Below are 15,832 nucleotides of genomic sequence, written 5' to 3' on the forward strand. Positions count from 1 at the left end.
CATCGTATCGCTATTAGGATCCAGATCGGCCGTGGCTCTTCTCCTTTCATAGGGCGGTACTATTATTCGATCTTCATCTCTCATAACCTTCGCATTGAACACTTCCAGTTTCTTTGTTGCTACTCTTTCGACCCCGATCGTATGTATGTCTGGCGCGTGGTGTCTTCCCTGCCGGCCGCCGCCATAAAATTTAATCGAGTCGCATGCCAACTCAAATGCCAACGTATGGATATCGTCCACCGGAGAAGGCACGGCGTGTGTGGAGTTGTCCTTCCGGGCAAAGGCATTCTCTATCGCCTTGCGTAGACAAACGGTGTATTCTGCAGTTAACGAGGTAGTCTTGAACAGAGCATCCAATCCGAAAGTCGACGTTCGACGGGCCCAAAGCTCCCTTTTCAGCTCCAGGTTCAGATATTCGAGGCTACGATCGACTTCTTGCCAGGTGTCCCGACGGCCATGCGGATTGACGAGGCTATTCGAGAGGATGGCGCGCCGAAGCTCCTTATCACAAGCTTTGGTGCTCGTGAGCCGCTTCAGATAGAGCATCTCGAATGCGTAGTTTGATTGTCCAGTCCCCTCGAAATAAAAGCAACAGACACCAATGACTCGATCGATGAGTCCTATGTCTCCGTTCTTGATGCCGTACTTCAAGGTCTTGTAGACAATCATCTGCTGAAGATATCGAGCATGGTTCAGGAACTCCTCATCGATCGTGTTGTCGGCGTACTTCTCCTTGGATGGTCGCCAGGCTTGCGGCTCAAACGCGGATTTGCGAACATCTTCCACTAGCTCCATGAAACCTCTGGTACTCATCTTCTGAATTGCCCCGTCAACCTCGCCTTGTTCTGACGTATCGATGCTGCGCTGCTCGAGGCGGGTATAGAGTAGTCCGACAACCCGAGCGTCGAAACTATGAAGTACCAGCTCTTCCAGAACCTGAAAAGCCGCACGGTCCGCTGGAATATTCTTTCGTCCCCAGAAGTTGATGTTGTGATAGAGGGTTGAAGCGTCTTGCTGTTCCATATTGCCATAATGTGTCTTTTGCATGAGCCACAGGAAATTCATGCGCAGGTGAAACAGCGCAGCGACTCCTATCAGCCAGTCTTTTCTGTCGTATGCTGCAGATGCGTCGACTTGTTCAGCTTGCATAGATCGGATGAGTGACGAAGTTTTCTGATCGCCAAACGCCAAGAACAGACGGTTGTCGAATTCTGTGTCCTCCAGCTGGAACTGGTGCTTGTAAATACTCTCTACAACCTCGTAGGAGCCATCCAGAGTACCTTCGTTAAAGAGAATCGGACCGAGCGTCTTGCTGTCTGTCTTTCGAGGCTCGAGCAACTCGACGGTTGGCATAGCGGGGAAAGGGACGCCCGACTTGGCGAAGATAGATTTGACCGATTTTGGATATGCCGCTCGAATTGCCTCCGCTATGAAGTAGGTGTCGATCTCGGCGGCAGCCTCGTCGTATATAGCAGCACCAGGAGAGTATAGAAGGTCCTCTATTGTAAGTGGAACCTCGCGATGCAGCATTGACTTCCTCAATCCACCCGGGGGAATATCGGCGCCTCTGAAAACCTTCCCCGTTGTCACAGAGCGCATCTCTGCATGGTTTGAAATGAGCTGGTGCTTGATGCCTTCTTGATAGTCGAAGTTGTCATACACAACGCAGGCATCCATCTGTTGGCCATATCGATGGACCGTCCCCTACTTACGATCAGTCGACGTCCATTCTGAGGGACTGTGAGGATGCCTTTGCTTGTTCTGCCACGGTTTCAAGATGCTTGTGGACCCCCTTGTATCCTTCACAAAGCCCGAATTGGTGAAGCAGATCCAGGATACGCCGTTTGACGCCATTAGAGTAAAGAAAGGCACCGAATACGCGGGGAAACTTGTTGCTTCCTTCCGAGGCTCGAGAATAGCAGAGAATCGACGTGATTAACGCAGTCCTGTGGTTGAATTTTGAAGGATCTCGTGGTGGTCGATCTTTCCTCTCCATCTTGGGGGCCATGAGACCCTTGAGCAGTCCACATAGAAGAGGAGCACGAGTTTGGACTTGCTCATACATCTGCCCGAACTGCATGTCGCTAAGTATACGCTCGTAGTCCTCCGGTTTCCGGCCACCTTCTGACTGTTCCTCCCTCCCAATACCAGCTTCTGAAGACTTCTCTGGTTGATGGTCGACCTGGTAGGCACTAAACATACCTCCGGTCTCCTCCAGTTCTTTCATTTCCTTCCTAAGAGCCTTGACGGTAACAATTCCGGTCGCACTAGATGTGGGATGCCCTCGCAGCGCGTCTAAGACCTCCGGCTGGCCATATATAGCCTCCGCAAGACGTTTGGCACGCGTCGCAGGGCGCTCCCCATATCCACCAGAACCTTGAGTCGTAGCGTAGACAAGAATAAATTCTCGCAAACTAATGTCATTTTGCCGCATGAATTGACATATCTTGTCTACTCTTCGCGCCTTGCTACGTCTTTGAGGCGCTTTCGTCCCTCGACGACGTGCTTCGGTAACAGGTGGACTTGGCGCGGCTGCAACGGGCGGGTTCAACCGCGCACTCTGACGACGCTGGTTGTGGGCTGACATGATCCAAAATCCAATCAATGGTGGAATAACAGTAGCGGAATCGAATGAGTCTATTCAATCAACTGTGCACCTCGTTGTTGTGGATGAAAATGGTTTTGAATGCCGCCGTCTGCTTCGTACGAAATGTGTCCGCACACGCCCAAATTTCTTGACACGATCCTCAGGCCATTTGGTCGAGGACCGCATGTGACTTACCGATTAGGTATAGTCCGGTCCGCTGCCCCACAAATGGCCTGAGCTTGCTGAGGTAAATGCGAGGAGTCGTCCAAGTAACGTGACCAGTTCCGCTAGTCCTAATATTACCTCAGCAAGCTCAGGCCCGTGCGTCCATGCGCCAAGGCGCGCTAGTCCTAATCGGTAGCACGTACGCAAAGGGCCTGAGCGCAATTTCCAGATTTTGCGTGGCGTTGTCGTTCGTGGCTGTGAAAGTACGCGACACGTTCGTAGGCTTCGTAGCCCTGCAAAATCGGCGTAACTAATTCATTTGCGTGTTGCACCTGGCATACTGCCTTGATTTTCTTGAAACTATGCTCGGAGCTACATATGCATCTTAGCTATCGATAGCAATGCCTCATATCCCATTACGTTGCCCTGATGTCGAGTCTTTGCCCTCCACGTTGGCGAACCTCCTGGGATTGCCTCCCCGCGACGGCCAGACGGAAGCAATACGAAGTCTTACTGTTGATCAGATGGACCTAATCCTGACTGCACCCACCGGGTGGGGTAAGAGTGTCGTATTCCAGGCGATTCCGGCCCTCCGAGGCGGTGTTTGCCTCATGATCATGCCGCTGAATCTGCTCGAAGAGGACCAGGTTAGTCGTGACGACTCACAGAGCATAATAGGGGAAGCAAGGAAGATGTATTAATCGTGGCACAAATTGACAATTGACAGCAAGCGCATCCGAATTTTCTGTTTGAGCAAAAAACGACTTGCGCATGATTACAAAGCCACGAACGACAACGCCACGCAAAATCTGGAAATTGCGCTCAGGCCCTTTGCGTACGTGCTACCGATTAGGTTAGCGCGCCTTGCCGCATGGACGCACGGGCCTGAGCTTGCTGAGGTAAGTCCTAATATTACCTCAGGCACTCAGACCCACTCTAACCGAACAGACGCGCGGATCACGTGGTTCTTACCCCTTTAGGGAAGGCGTCGCGCTGTTAAGCGCGCCCAGTGGGCCTGAGTGCCTGAGGTAAGTCCTAATATCGCTAGACTCCTCTAAGTCAATGGTCTGAGCTTGCTGAGGTAATCAGTAGGCAGGTGTTCGACACGTGACCGGGTCAAATCGGTCTAGCGGCCGGAATTGCTGAGCGTTACGGCACAGGGAAATTGATGATAATAAAGGGGCCAAATAGGCGATTGCAATTGATGATGATTACAACCGTAATAGGGCTGTTATCGTGACTTGTGATCGATGTATCTGCTTGTTGCTTGTCTGAGGGATTCCCCCTCTTTTCAGCTCAATCCAGCCTCCCTTATCCTTAGTCATCCTCGCGGCCGGGTCTCTCATCTGACAGCAGGTTGGGGGCAAAATCGGCGGGGCGGAAGCGGGTCAGGCTGAGGAACAAGAGGGGGCAGCGCCAACGATGGCAGGATCGCTCACCAGAGTCGTCGGCTGTGGAGGGCACGCTGCCAACGGCTGCGTTGGACGAAGGGGAATTGGACATGGTTGTGAGGATGGGTGAACGAGCAACGTCTGGAGGATTTTTGTTTCCCATAGTTCGGATAGAGTGCGATGAAACGGCTGCGCACAGCACTGGTTAGCAACCACTCCGGAGCCTCTGCAGGGGCGGGTTCGGTGCCCGGTCTTTGAGTGTTGAGGGGCGAGCCCACATGCAAAACGGACAAGAGATGCGCTGAATTGAAAGCAAGGTTTTTCTTGAGTTGACTAGTTTACGGGCGTTCACGTACGTACTACCTACTGTGGGTGGCAATAAGTTTGAATCATTATCAGGTACCGCCGTATTGTTTTAGCTTAATTAGGAAGAGTGATGATGCTGCTTTTAAGTTTCAGCTCTTCTTCTTGCAGAGGAGGTTTACTGTCGTTGAGTGGTTCAGAGTGAATTTTAAAGCGGCATGACAACAAAATTAAAAGATACCCATCGGGCATTCAAACTTATTGCCACAGCTTGCGCCCGCTCGCTGGTGCCATGACCCACAGGACTCGGTCAATGAGTTTCGTCACTTCATTCCCCACGAACTCTCGCCGTCTGTCCGCTATCTGCGGCCTGGAATGCTTTACTTCTGCCTTTCGTGGTGGTTTGAGTTTCTCTATGTTTTCCGTTCTTCGTTGTCGTGTCCTCATCCATGCGATATTAATAACTATGCCCAATTCCTCCCACTTTCCGGCTGCCTCCTGGAGCTTCATCGGCCAGTTCCGAGCTTTGAGCTGATCCAATGTCTTCGCCGCTCGGCTTCACTCCATGGAGAAGGAGGGCATTGAGCTCGACCTCGCAGCGCGATCCCCCGCAGCTCCAACCTGCCGATGGCTTCAGCTCCAGCCCCAGCCCTTCGCACGGTTCCCACCAAACTTCTACTACTACTACGCAAGCTCGCCCGACGTCCATCAGCTCCGCACCCAGCCATCGAGAGCCCATTCGATCCTTTATTCACAGCTCTGTGCGAGATGACTTACTGGGTATGTTTAGTTAATGCGCTTAGCGCCCTTATCATCTCCACACCATCGCCTGCTTACGCCCAGCTTTTGCTTCCAAATAAAAAAAATGAAGACAATCCAAAATCGCTAACTCCTGCGGACTAGTTCCGGTAGATAGTGTTCAAAATGCGAGAAACATTCGTCAAGACACCGCGGAGCTTGCCACCTACCTCCTCTCAGACGGACAAACTCCCCCAAGCCTCGTATTCCTACGCTCGCGATCATCCGTCCACGAAGTCGCCGTGTCCGATTACGGCGACGAGTCTTCCATAGCTGACCATGCGCGCAACTCGACAACGATTGTAGAGGTATCTGAGCCGCCATCGCCAGAGGCCGAGCGCGACACACATGCGCCCGCCGGGCCCTCGGTTCTTGCAAACCTCCTCAAGGGCTCCCCTCCTCAGTCGATGGCTCAACATCACCCTCCCGAGACCGAACATGAAGAAGACGATGGGGACCGAAACCAGCCCGAGCCGCGTTTCCATACCGATGCCAGTTCGGAGCGCACGCCACTGCTGTCGAGGGTGACTTCAGGCGGCAGGCGGTCTTACACGGAGGATCTTGAGGGTCTGAAATCTCGCTCAAAGCGTCCTTGGATAAGCGGTTTGGTAGAAGCAGGCCACAAGGTGGAAGAACGAATGACACATAGCGTTGCGGTCGCCGTCAATCTGCGCCGCTGGGATGGCAAGGCAATATGGCACAACACGGTGGTTACTCCCGTCTCATGCTTGCCCGCCGTGGCTGTTGGTCTATTGCTCAACATTCTAGATGCGCTCTCTTACGGTGCGTTAAACTGTTATGGGGCCTTATACAATTCGCTGACGGATAACAGGTATGATTCTTTTTCCTCTGGGAAAGCCAATCTTTTCACGTCTAGGATCTGCCGGTATCTCAGTTTTCTATGTCAGCACCATCGTGTCACAAATCACATTCTCATCGGGCAGTATCTTTAAGGGCGCCGTGGGGTCTGAATTGGTGAGTCTCTGATAAGGTAGTATGACGCAATTCCGGCGTCATTGACTAACACGCCGCAGATCGAGGTGGTGCCGTTCTTTCACAACATGGCGTTCCGAATCACCGATACGGTTGGAGAGAATAACCCTGACGCCACCATTGCCACCACTATCGTGTCATACTCCATAAGTGCCATGATTACCGGCCTCGTCTTCTATCTCATGGGCCGATTCAAGGTTGGATATATGGTGGGGTTCATCCCCCGGCACATCTTGATTGGATGCATAGGTGGCGTCGGATGGTTCTTGGTCGCTACGGGGTTCGAGGTATCGGCTCGCCTCGACGGTAGTCTGGAATATGACCTCGACACGCTGAAGAAGTTGACAAACCCATCAACCGTACCGCTCTGGGTTGTCCCCCTGATACTGGCCATTCTTCTCTTCTACGAGCAGTCCAAAATTACCTCCAAGTTCTTTTTGCCTTTGTTTATCTTGGCGATTCCCTTGGTTTTTTACTTTTTTGTATTGGCTCTCGACGTGTTGGATGTGGATACATTGCGCGACCAAGGATGGATTTTCCAAGGGCCACCCTCCTGGGAGCCGTGGTGGTATTTCTACACTCTCTACCGTAAGTGCTTTTCACTCTCTATAGATGTCTTTGGCAACCATTCTAACAATCACATCAGAGTTCAAACTTGTGCGCTGGGATGCAGTCGTCGAATGTATCCCCGCCATGTTTGCCTTAACCTTCTTCGGCATCCTACATGTCCCGATCAACGTCCCTGCCTTGGCCCTGAACTGCGGCGAAGACCACGCTGATCTTGACAAGGAGCTGAGGCTTCATGGCTATTCCAATTTCCTGTCTGGTTGCTTTGGCAGTATCCAGAACTATTTGGTCTATGCGAACACCGTGTTTTTCATGCGGTCAGGCGGAAACATACGCCTCGCAGGCTACATGCTAGCTGCCGCCACCTTCGGCGTCATGCTTGTTGGCCCATCACTTATCGGATTCATTCCGGTCATGATGGTGGGCACTTTGATCTTTGATCTGGGCTTTGAGCTCATGTTGGAGGCGCTATGGCTCCCCCGCAAGAAGCTCAAGCTCACTGAGTACATAACCGTAGTCGTCATTGTGCTCGTCATGGGCATTCACGACTTTGTGGTGGGTATCGGGGTCGGCATCTTGCTAGCCTTCGCATCACTCATTCTACAAACTTCACTGGTGTCAGCTATCCGTGGAAACTATTCCGGTGACATTGTCACTTCCACTGTGAGGCGCAATATCTGGCAGCATCACTACCTGCACCGGGTTGGCTGCCAGATTTATATTGTGAAGCTCACGGGGTATCTCTTCTTCGGAACCGTTGTGAGCGTCGAGGAGAAGATTCGAGGCCTGTTGGAGGACAGTGCATTTGCCAAGCAGCCCATCAAGTTCCTAATATTGGACTTGTGGCACGTTTCTGGCCTTGATTACTCGGCCGGTGAAGCGTTCAATACCATCAGTAGGCTTCTCAACAACAAGGACGTTGTTTTTGTCCTGAGTGGTGTTGACTGCGACAGTGAGCTTGGTCGAAACCTGAGGGCCGTTGGATTAGGAAGCGATGGAATCGATGTCATGATGGTGCCCGATCTTAACTCTGCATTGGAGAGCTGCGAGAACCAGCTTCTAAAAACCCTATATGCGAGACAGGAGGAGCTTGCTTTGAAGCCAGTTTCCGTCCAGAACTTGGATGTCCCTGCGAGATCTTCGACTGCGTTCTCCTCATTCGACCCGCCCTTCAACTCACCTCGGCGAAACCATCTTGTCGAGGCTGCCCAGGATGCGCTGAGCAGTGTCGACGTGCAGCGTCCATCCAGATGGATGAGCTTCAAAGAGCCTCTTAGGCTCATGCTCCAGATCTTCCAGAGCCTCAGTGAAAGAAACGAGGAAAGAAACGAGGACTTCTGGTTCCCAGCAACCTCATACTTTACCCGACGCGAGTATCCGGCCGGTACCATTCTTTTCCGGCGCGGAGAGTCGGCGAACGGCTTCTACATGTTGGAACGGGGCATCATCCGGGCTGAATACGACCTCCCTCAGGGATGGCTTTGCGAGAGCATCGTGGCGGGCACGACCTGCGGCGAGCTCCCCTTCTTTTCCGAGACTGATCGGACGGCGACTGCGGTGGTGGAGAGAGATTGTGTCGTCTGGCTTATGGACCGGGAGCAGTGGGCCAAGATTCAAATCGAGCAGCCGGAGGTTGGTAGGGAACTGTTGAGGGTGTCCCTGAAGCTCACTAGCGAGCGCATGAGCGCTATTACCTCGTACATCTTGACGACGGCGGGTTAGATCTCGACCGGAATATAGAATGTCAAATCATCGGGGAACGCAAAATAAATAAAAAATGAATTTCCAATTAACGAAAGTACTGGAACGCATGGGTCATTGATGACCCTTTGAAGCAATTTGAGCTGTCCCAAGAGGACCTTCATTGCGTTGGCGTTACAGTGTAATGAGTGAAAGAAAGCGATGATTTCTTAAGCCAAAGCGGGATCCAGATACGTAGCTAGATTTGACTCGGAGCCGCGGCACCGTTACGCTTTGACTGGGAGCGATGGGGGAGAACGCGAATTCCTAAGAATCACACCGTTGCTACTCAATCTAACTCTTCGATAATCGTTTTCCTTTTCGTCCCAAACCCCATGTCACCTCAGCATTTGATTCCACTCGCCACAAGTCGTGCTCGGCTCGGGCCTTTTCTTGTCCCCGATACTCCCTCGATTCCCGCGTCAACACCGAGAACTCGACCACCATAAGAACCAGCCTTGCCGACTCGTGTCCGCCAATCATGAGCAACATTTCCTTTGGTTTTTAAAGTTTTGGAACTTTTGGGGCTAAAGAAGTAATACTCCTGACTGGTGACTTCCCCTGCCATGTCAATATTTTTTGATCTAAGCAGAATGTAAGAATGGTTAGAGTCCTACCTAATGTCATCTTGATGTCATCTTGCACTTCTTGCGTTGAACCCCCTCATAATTGTATGGATGCTTAAATTAAAACCCTGGCTTGTTCAAACTAAACAAGGTGCCGGCGGTTAACTCGTGGGGAGTCGGCCACCAGATGATGATGATGATGATGTCCATTACGCCCGTGATTAGGTACCTTTGGCTGGTAACGTCGACATATGAAGGCTTTTCTCGACTGCTTCTAGGAGTTCCTGCAATCTCTCGTCAGGTTGATGCATTCCCTCCCCAGCTGAACAGTTTGGAAGTGATGATGTATCATAGATCTCATCATTTTCTTCCGAAGCAGCGGATACACGACTAGTCGTGTTACGGTTCTCTGCCGTGTCTGCTGTGTGGTACGAAGGATCTGACGGGTAGGAGGTAGAATATAACGGTAAGACGGTTCACTCATGTATCAAGAGGCAACGCAGTACTTCAGCTGGTATGTCTTGATAAGGTATGAGTTAAGGTGTCTTGTTGATTGATCGTTTTTCTGACTCTCTAAGAGATGGAAGCTACCTTATATAGGTTGGTTAGGACATGTGACCAAGTCACTATCCTAGCATCCCTAACAAGTCGTGCTGTCCACATCAGACGGACAATTCTGGTCATTATTTCGAAAGACATTATGATCCTGATCCCACATGGAGTCACCGACCAAAGGAGGGTCAGGATCAACTGAATCTTCGGGGCTGCTCGATGGTGGTATAGTGAAGCTGTCCAGGGCTATACGAGAACCCGGCGTTTCAAGTTCCGCCGACGAGGTGGCTGGAGTGTAAGGGACGTGCTGGTAAAACTCCGTATGAAGGTTTGAGGTCATATCTTTTTGTTGTAATCGGCGGTGGTGATATGTTCTCGAGTGTATGCGTTGCGCCGCTAGTCGTTCTTCTTCTGTCTGGACCTTTCTAGGCCGCCCTCGGCGTCTCGGCTGTTGTTTATCGGGCATGCTTGTTCGGGAAGGGCAAAAGTGATGAAAGTGAAAAGGACAGCTTATCAGATACAGATAAATGCAATAGTATTGATGTAGTGAACGAACGTTCTGTCGATTGACTTGGTTGCAAACAAGTAAATCAAGTTTTGGGGCAGTATTGTTGGGAATAACTGAATACAAATAGATGAACGAAAATTACACCTTATATAGAGGAAATTACCGGTCACCATGCTATTACTGTGGCTTTTAGGGATCCCGGAAGTGTATAACACAGTCAGCATCATATTGAGGGGCAATTTCGGCAGTTGTTTTCCTCGAGGGACGAAAGTTTGGTGGCTTGATCATACGGAGGTACGACCCAAAGATCGTGGCCTGGGCCATCAACAGCAAAATCTTCCACAGCCTTGTCAGATATGCATAGCTACACCTGTTTCCAATCTGCCCCAGAGCGGCCTCCGCCTGGCGCCCCATAGCTTTGGGGAGTACGGGAGTTTTGCACGAGATTTTCTCAAAGGAGTCCATTGTGAATATACCGTCATCAAGCAGCCTCGAACTGGCTGGGCGACTTATTGCAATTATCCTGTTGCGACGTTGTTGCTTTTTCCTAGGCAGCAAGTTTCGGACCCTGTCACCGTACAACACGATAAGATATGCAGCCCGCCATGGTACGAAGCTATTCCTTTCTTGGATATTTCTGAGCCAAGACTTTTCGAGCGGGTTCGCACTATTCCATTTTCGATTTTTTCTGAGCCAAGACTTTACAGTGGGTCGAAGCCTTTCCTCTTCGGATTTTTTCTGAGCCAAGACATTCTTATGTCAGCAATCATTTTGTCGAGCTTCAATCCGACAATTATTCCAAACTCCAATAACTTGTGTTATCGGGTAGTGAAAAATATGGGACTAGATTCATTCGTCTACGATTCTCTTACTCTATAACTGGTATTATTTTTTGTTTTGTTCTGATAAAGTTTTGTTCTCTGAACAGCCCGTCATCCCTGACCCCAAAATCCCCATACCGGTATGAGATCTCGCTCGACCAAGAATCGGCTGTGCGTGATCACCACGATCCAACCGGCCACCCTATGCACCATGAGCCCACACCGCCTGACTACAGCCGCCTGGCCCGCCTCGTCCAGACTGTCAAACACCTCGTCGACGAGCACGTAGTCCGCCCCAGCTGCAGCAACGCGAGGTTAGTTGAGCCGATAACGGAAATAGACCGGATTTAGTGGAAACTAGGATTTTTACAGGGGTAGGCGACAATTGAGGTACACGACAATTAATAATAGAAGAGTAGGCTAGCCTTCCCGACCCTTGGGTCTCAAAGACCCCAAAGACTGTTATTGAGGCTGGCTCTCAGTCTGAATTCCTTAAAAGACGAGTTGAAAGACATCAAAGCAGCTCTCCGACATCTATTTTTGAAGCAATTGAGTCACTTTCTAAGGGAACGAAGGCAATAATGCATCAGATGGCGTTATTAGAGTCTGAGAACCAGATCCTTCGACAGGCGAATGAGTCCCTTAGCAAGCGGCGCAGAGCAAAAAAGACACGCCTGCGCAATGGAGGAAAGATGACTCTAGATGAAGGAAGGGATTCAATTGATCAGATAGATGCCAATACGCAGCTAGTGGCAGAATCATCGAGAAATTGTGGTCGAGAACAGTCAGCTCAACCGAAGGAAAGACATTGTGGAACTTGCAGCAAGACTGGTCATAATGCAAGAATATATCAGGTAGTTATTAAGACGTCCGGTGAGGAGGATAGTAATTAATTTCAATTAATCAGATAGTTTATTGTGGTTTTATTGAAGAATATATATTGTAGGTGGTGAAAAAGTGCGCACTTGCTTGTTGTTACGGCCCGGTTCACCCGTAGCAGCGAGGGCTTATATAGCAGTGTGTGCGCCTCAGTAATTGCCGCAATAGCAGTTATTGACCGATCTTTTGCCCTATGGTACAGCGGTCTAGCACAGCCGTTACACTTGTATTGCGCGCTCGCTTATTATGTACGTTACCTTATACTGAAGTTTTAGAATAACTTTTTAAATATAAATTTATAAAATCTAAAAGAAATAATACTCTATCACTATACTATAAAAACAATATAGATAACATTTAGTTAAGATTTATTAAAAATTGATGGTTTTTACAAGGGGGTTGAAAACAGCATTTTGTATGGGATTTTGAAGTGAGCCACTCACTTGTCATGCACGTTCGTATACTATGAATAATTTAAATTTTCGTATATAAAAACAGGGTGGCCAAAGGGGGGGTGCAAAGCGGGTGAAGGACGTTAAGTCTTGGTTGAGTCGTTCGGTGTTTTCTTCGAGGGATCAGCCCGTTTTGAGCACACAGATATCGTCGGCGTAGCCGAAGCGGTGGATTTTGTCTTTCTAGGAAGCTGTCTGCTATGTATAGCATGAAGAGGACTGGGGATGCGGGTGATTCCTGTGGTAGTCCGCATGCGATCTCTCGGGGCTCCGTTGTTGTGTCTTCGAGCCGGATCCAGCGTGTGCCTCTTCCATGAATGAGACGACGAATCTGACCAGGTTGCTGGCCACCCCTGCAGCCTCATTCGCAGCATCAGGCGTTTCCGGAGAGTAGCGTCAAAAACTCCCTACACACCTAGTGTTATCCTCGCCGTGCGCCTGCTTTCACACGCGAGGGCAGCGCCAGGAGCAGCCTTCACTTGATACTGGTCCAAGTCCTCCCGAACCAAATAGGTAGTGCGCAACCTACCGCAATGTCACCCGTTGCTCGTCCGCTTCGTCTCTTGGGCGTTGCAATTCTCGGGGAGCATCGCTCTGACTGGCGCCGGAGCCCGATTCGACGCCGGGACTCTGGCTTTGCAAGGGGTAGCTCGCGTGGGTAGGAATGCTGTCGCCTCTCTGCCCATAGGTACTCCCGTAGCCGTGATCGTGCCACACGAGAGCCACGAGCTTGTTGAGGACAATGAACTCCATTTTGAGCTTGATACTGTACACGACTGGTTTCATGCAGGGATGGACATCTTACGAATCTATCGAATCGAACGCCAAGCCTTGGCGTTCGAATCGAATGTGACCCCGTAGATTCGAATCGAATCGGACGCATCTCCCACAGATTCGTATCGAATCGAACGTGCCACAATTCTTGTCCTGTAGATTCGACTCGAATCGAACACATCTCCCGCAGATTCGTATCGAATCGAACGCGCCACAATTCTTGTGCCGTAGATTCGACTCGAATCGAACATGTCTTCCGTAGATTCGATATCTATCGAATGCCAAGATTCGATCGAATTCGATTCGAACTCGATCGAACGTAGAACTAATCCCGGCGGAGACCGAAACACCAATAGGACCTAGAACCAAATGGACCGTCGTCATCATCACCAGGCCGTCATGCCGTCATACCCCGACAGAAGAGTGGTGAGAGGTGCAGAGCGGGTTTAGAAGGTATCACGGCTTCAGATAAGACATCGCAGAACATCGTCAATTGTGCAAAGGCAGGTACTAGGCAGATTAAATGTCACTCGTCCCCCTCAGCGACGCAAGTGCGTCAACCCATTGATCATCACTGAGGCTAACCAGCGGCAGTGAAGGCGTGTAGATCCCAGCTTTACTCCATGATCGAATGCACTGAGCCATCGCCACTATCTCCCTCCTCAGCCGACTTCTCAACGGTGCCGTCATACGTCCTGCACTGCTAAATGTCCTCTCGCTCTCCGCAGACGACGATGGGATGGTGAGCATATCAACCGCCATCAGAGACAGTCGCGGGTACCGATTCCTGTTGATTTTCCACCAGTCAATCGGCCTGCTTCTGTAGTGGTGACTGTTGACAACATCCTCAGCACAGTACCGAGCATATTCGTCATCAGCAGTCGCTCCTGCTGTCGTGTGTTTCGTCTTTCGGGTGCTCTTGCGGGCACTGGACACTGCCAAGGACGAACCCTGGGCGCATGGCGACCCAGCTACACTCCTGGCAAGTCTCCGCTCAATGTAATCCATTGAGGCCTCGTCAGATGTAGCGAAGACTTCGTAGTCAACTTCGCGTTCCCTGTAACTCTCCCAGATCTCCAAGAGCTGGGATTCGTACTCTAATCGCCAACCCTTGGCCTTACGAGAAGGCACTCGAGACCACAGTTGATCGAGAAGGCGCCACTTCTTCGCCGGGTTGAAGACAACAGCGCCGACATAAGCTGCGCTAGTCAGACAGTTGTAGTACTTGTGCAGCTTCTTCCATCCGAGCTTGATAAAGACCTTGAGCAATCTACGGGTTCTGCTATCGAGCCCGTCGTAGATGGCGACTTCGACGTCCTTCTTCTCCTTGCTCACTGGATCCTCAACTTCTTCAAAGATTGTGCCTTCGATAGCTCCTTCGAGGTGGTCAAGTAGGATCTCGAAGACAGGGAAGTATTCATCGAAACTACCGCAAGTCGACCTCGCGTCGGGAATACCGTCGCCCTGAAGTTGCTTGGTGGCGATTTCAAAAGGCTTCAGAAGCTTGACAAGCACCTCGATAACCTTCCAGTCGTACGCACTTAAGCGGTATTGCAGAACTGCCGGTTTCGGTTTGTCACAAAGACCCTCAGTTTCCCAACGGTTCTGAACGTCATTGAAGAACGTATTGAGAGCCGGGCGGAGACGAAGGGCCCTCTCCATCATCCGCATATCCGAGTTCCATCTGGTGGCATTGTTGAAGACCCAGTGAAGTGTTGATTCATGGCCGGATTCCTTGCGCTGAGACTGAAGAAACTGCTCGTACAGCTGTGTAGTCGCTCGCAGCTGAATCCCGATGTTGTGAAGCATTCCTGGGGCGCCGTTCTGGCTGTACTCCCTGAAAGTGGCTCCATTGATCTCCTCCGGGGCTGGGTGGGATGATAGGAAGTCCTCTTCTGGGATACCAACGGCAGTGTTCGCTTCAAAGTCTTCATCCGTGCCGTCTTCCATTTCTACATCCAGGGCCTCGTCGATAGCTTGATCAACTAGCTCCTCATCGTCATCTTGATCGTCACCATCGGCAGCGATGATTGCCGCGAAGTTCTCTCGCTTCGAACCGTATAGCATTGCCCGCACGCAAAGGTTGAAGATATGCGCAGCGCAGCGGATCCGTCGCTCTTCAGCTGAGAAGCCGTGTTCAAAGGCAAGATCGTCCATGCAGGTGTCATTGTTGGCAGCATTGTCCAGCGTGAAGTAGCCAACCTTGTCCGGGTCGTTGATTTGCCAGAATGCGAGCGTATCAGCGACCTCATCGGCAAGTGAAGCACCGTTGTGTCTGCCCGAGAGAGGTCGAAGCCCAAGGAGGATTCGGTGTTGGACAAAGTGGTTATCAATGAATTGAGCGTTGATCCCAAGAAACGAAGTGTACGACTTGGATGTCCAACCGTCGAAGGAGAAATGAATCTGGGATCGAGCGCTGCGCAATACTTCGGTTACCGGCCCAACGGCACCCCTATACTCGGATTCGAGCATGCGAAGCAGCGTCTTCGCAGAGGGAATGTGGGTCACATCAAGGAGGGGATTGCCGTAGAGAAGGATCCGCTGGAACCGCTCGGTATTGACAATGTTGAACGGCAGGTTATGGTAGGTAATCCAGTCGAGGAGGAGTACTCGGAGGCCTTTGCTGCTGAATCTTCCACGCAGCTTGCTGAGAAGAAACTGGTCGTGGGGATTATTGAAGTCGGCATCGATGAAGTCGGTGATGGTCCTGTCATTTAGAAATGAGCCCCCCACGGG

The 15,832-nt window shown here is 50.8% G+C and overlaps 5 protein-coding genes across 5 annotated transcripts; 2 read left to right on the forward strand and 3 right to left on the reverse strand.

The window, feature by feature from the left end:
* Nucleotides 1–207: 207 nt before the first annotated feature.
* Nucleotides 208–741, reverse strand: BGZ61DRAFT_314958 (uncharacterized protein; the record flags this gene model as incomplete). Its single annotated transcript, XM_046238857.1, has 1 exon — nt 208–741. A coding segment is annotated over one exon (534 nt), but the record flags the coding sequence as incomplete, so codon positions are not given.
* A 973-nt stretch (nt 742–1,714) lies between these two features.
* On the reverse strand, nt 1,715–2,587 carry BGZ61DRAFT_541343 (uncharacterized protein; the record flags this gene model as incomplete). Its single annotated transcript, XM_046255036.1, has 1 exon — nt 1,715–2,587. The coding sequence occupies one exon, from the start codon at nt 2,585–2,587 to the stop codon at nt 1,715–1,717; it is 873 nt and encodes a 290-aa protein (XP_046094454.1).
* A 455-nt stretch (nt 2,588–3,042) lies between these two features.
* Nucleotides 3,043–3,466, forward strand: BGZ61DRAFT_467530 (uncharacterized protein). The gene has a single exon (XM_046247785.1). It carries the CDS (start codon nt 3,154–3,156, stop codon nt 3,451–3,453), a length of 300 nt encoding a protein of 99 aa, XP_046094455.1. The 5' UTR covers nt 3,043–3,153; the 3' UTR covers nt 3,454–3,466.
* Nucleotides 3,467–4,985: 1,519 nt separating this feature from the next.
* Nucleotides 4,986–8,526, forward strand: BGZ61DRAFT_486967 (sulfate transporter family-domain-containing protein; the record flags this gene model as incomplete). Its single annotated transcript, XM_046249916.1, has 5 exons — nt 4,986–5,226; nt 5,359–6,027; nt 6,077–6,219; nt 6,279–6,825; nt 6,884–8,526. 5 exons carry the CDS (start codon nt 4,986–4,988, stop codon nt 8,524–8,526), a joined length of 3,243 nt encoding a protein of 1,080 aa, XP_046094456.1.
* A 1,224-nt stretch (nt 8,527–9,750) lies between these two features.
* Nucleotides 9,751–10,128, reverse strand: BGZ61DRAFT_524188 (uncharacterized protein; the record flags this gene model as incomplete). The annotated part of the gene is made up of 1 exon (XM_046252630.1): nt 9,751–10,128. One exon carries the CDS (start codon nt 10,126–10,128, stop codon nt 9,751–9,753), a length of 378 nt encoding a protein of 125 aa, XP_046094457.1.
* Nucleotides 10,129–15,832: the final 5,704 nt, after the last annotated feature.

The sequence above is a fragment of the Ilyonectria robusta genome, assembly GCF_021365365.1.
Source record: "Ilyonectria robusta strain PMI_751 chromosome Unknown BGZ61scaffold_59, whole genome shotgun sequence".
NCBI classification, from domain to species: domain Eukaryota; kingdom Fungi; phylum Ascomycota; class Sordariomycetes; order Hypocreales; family Nectriaceae; genus Ilyonectria; species Ilyonectria robusta.

Excerpts from the sequence above, each read along its gene's own strand:
- BGZ61DRAFT_467530 (XM_046247785.1), top strand. The coding sequence starts at position 3,154 with ATGCCTCATATCCCATTACGTTGCCCTGATGTCGAGTCTTTGCCCTCC.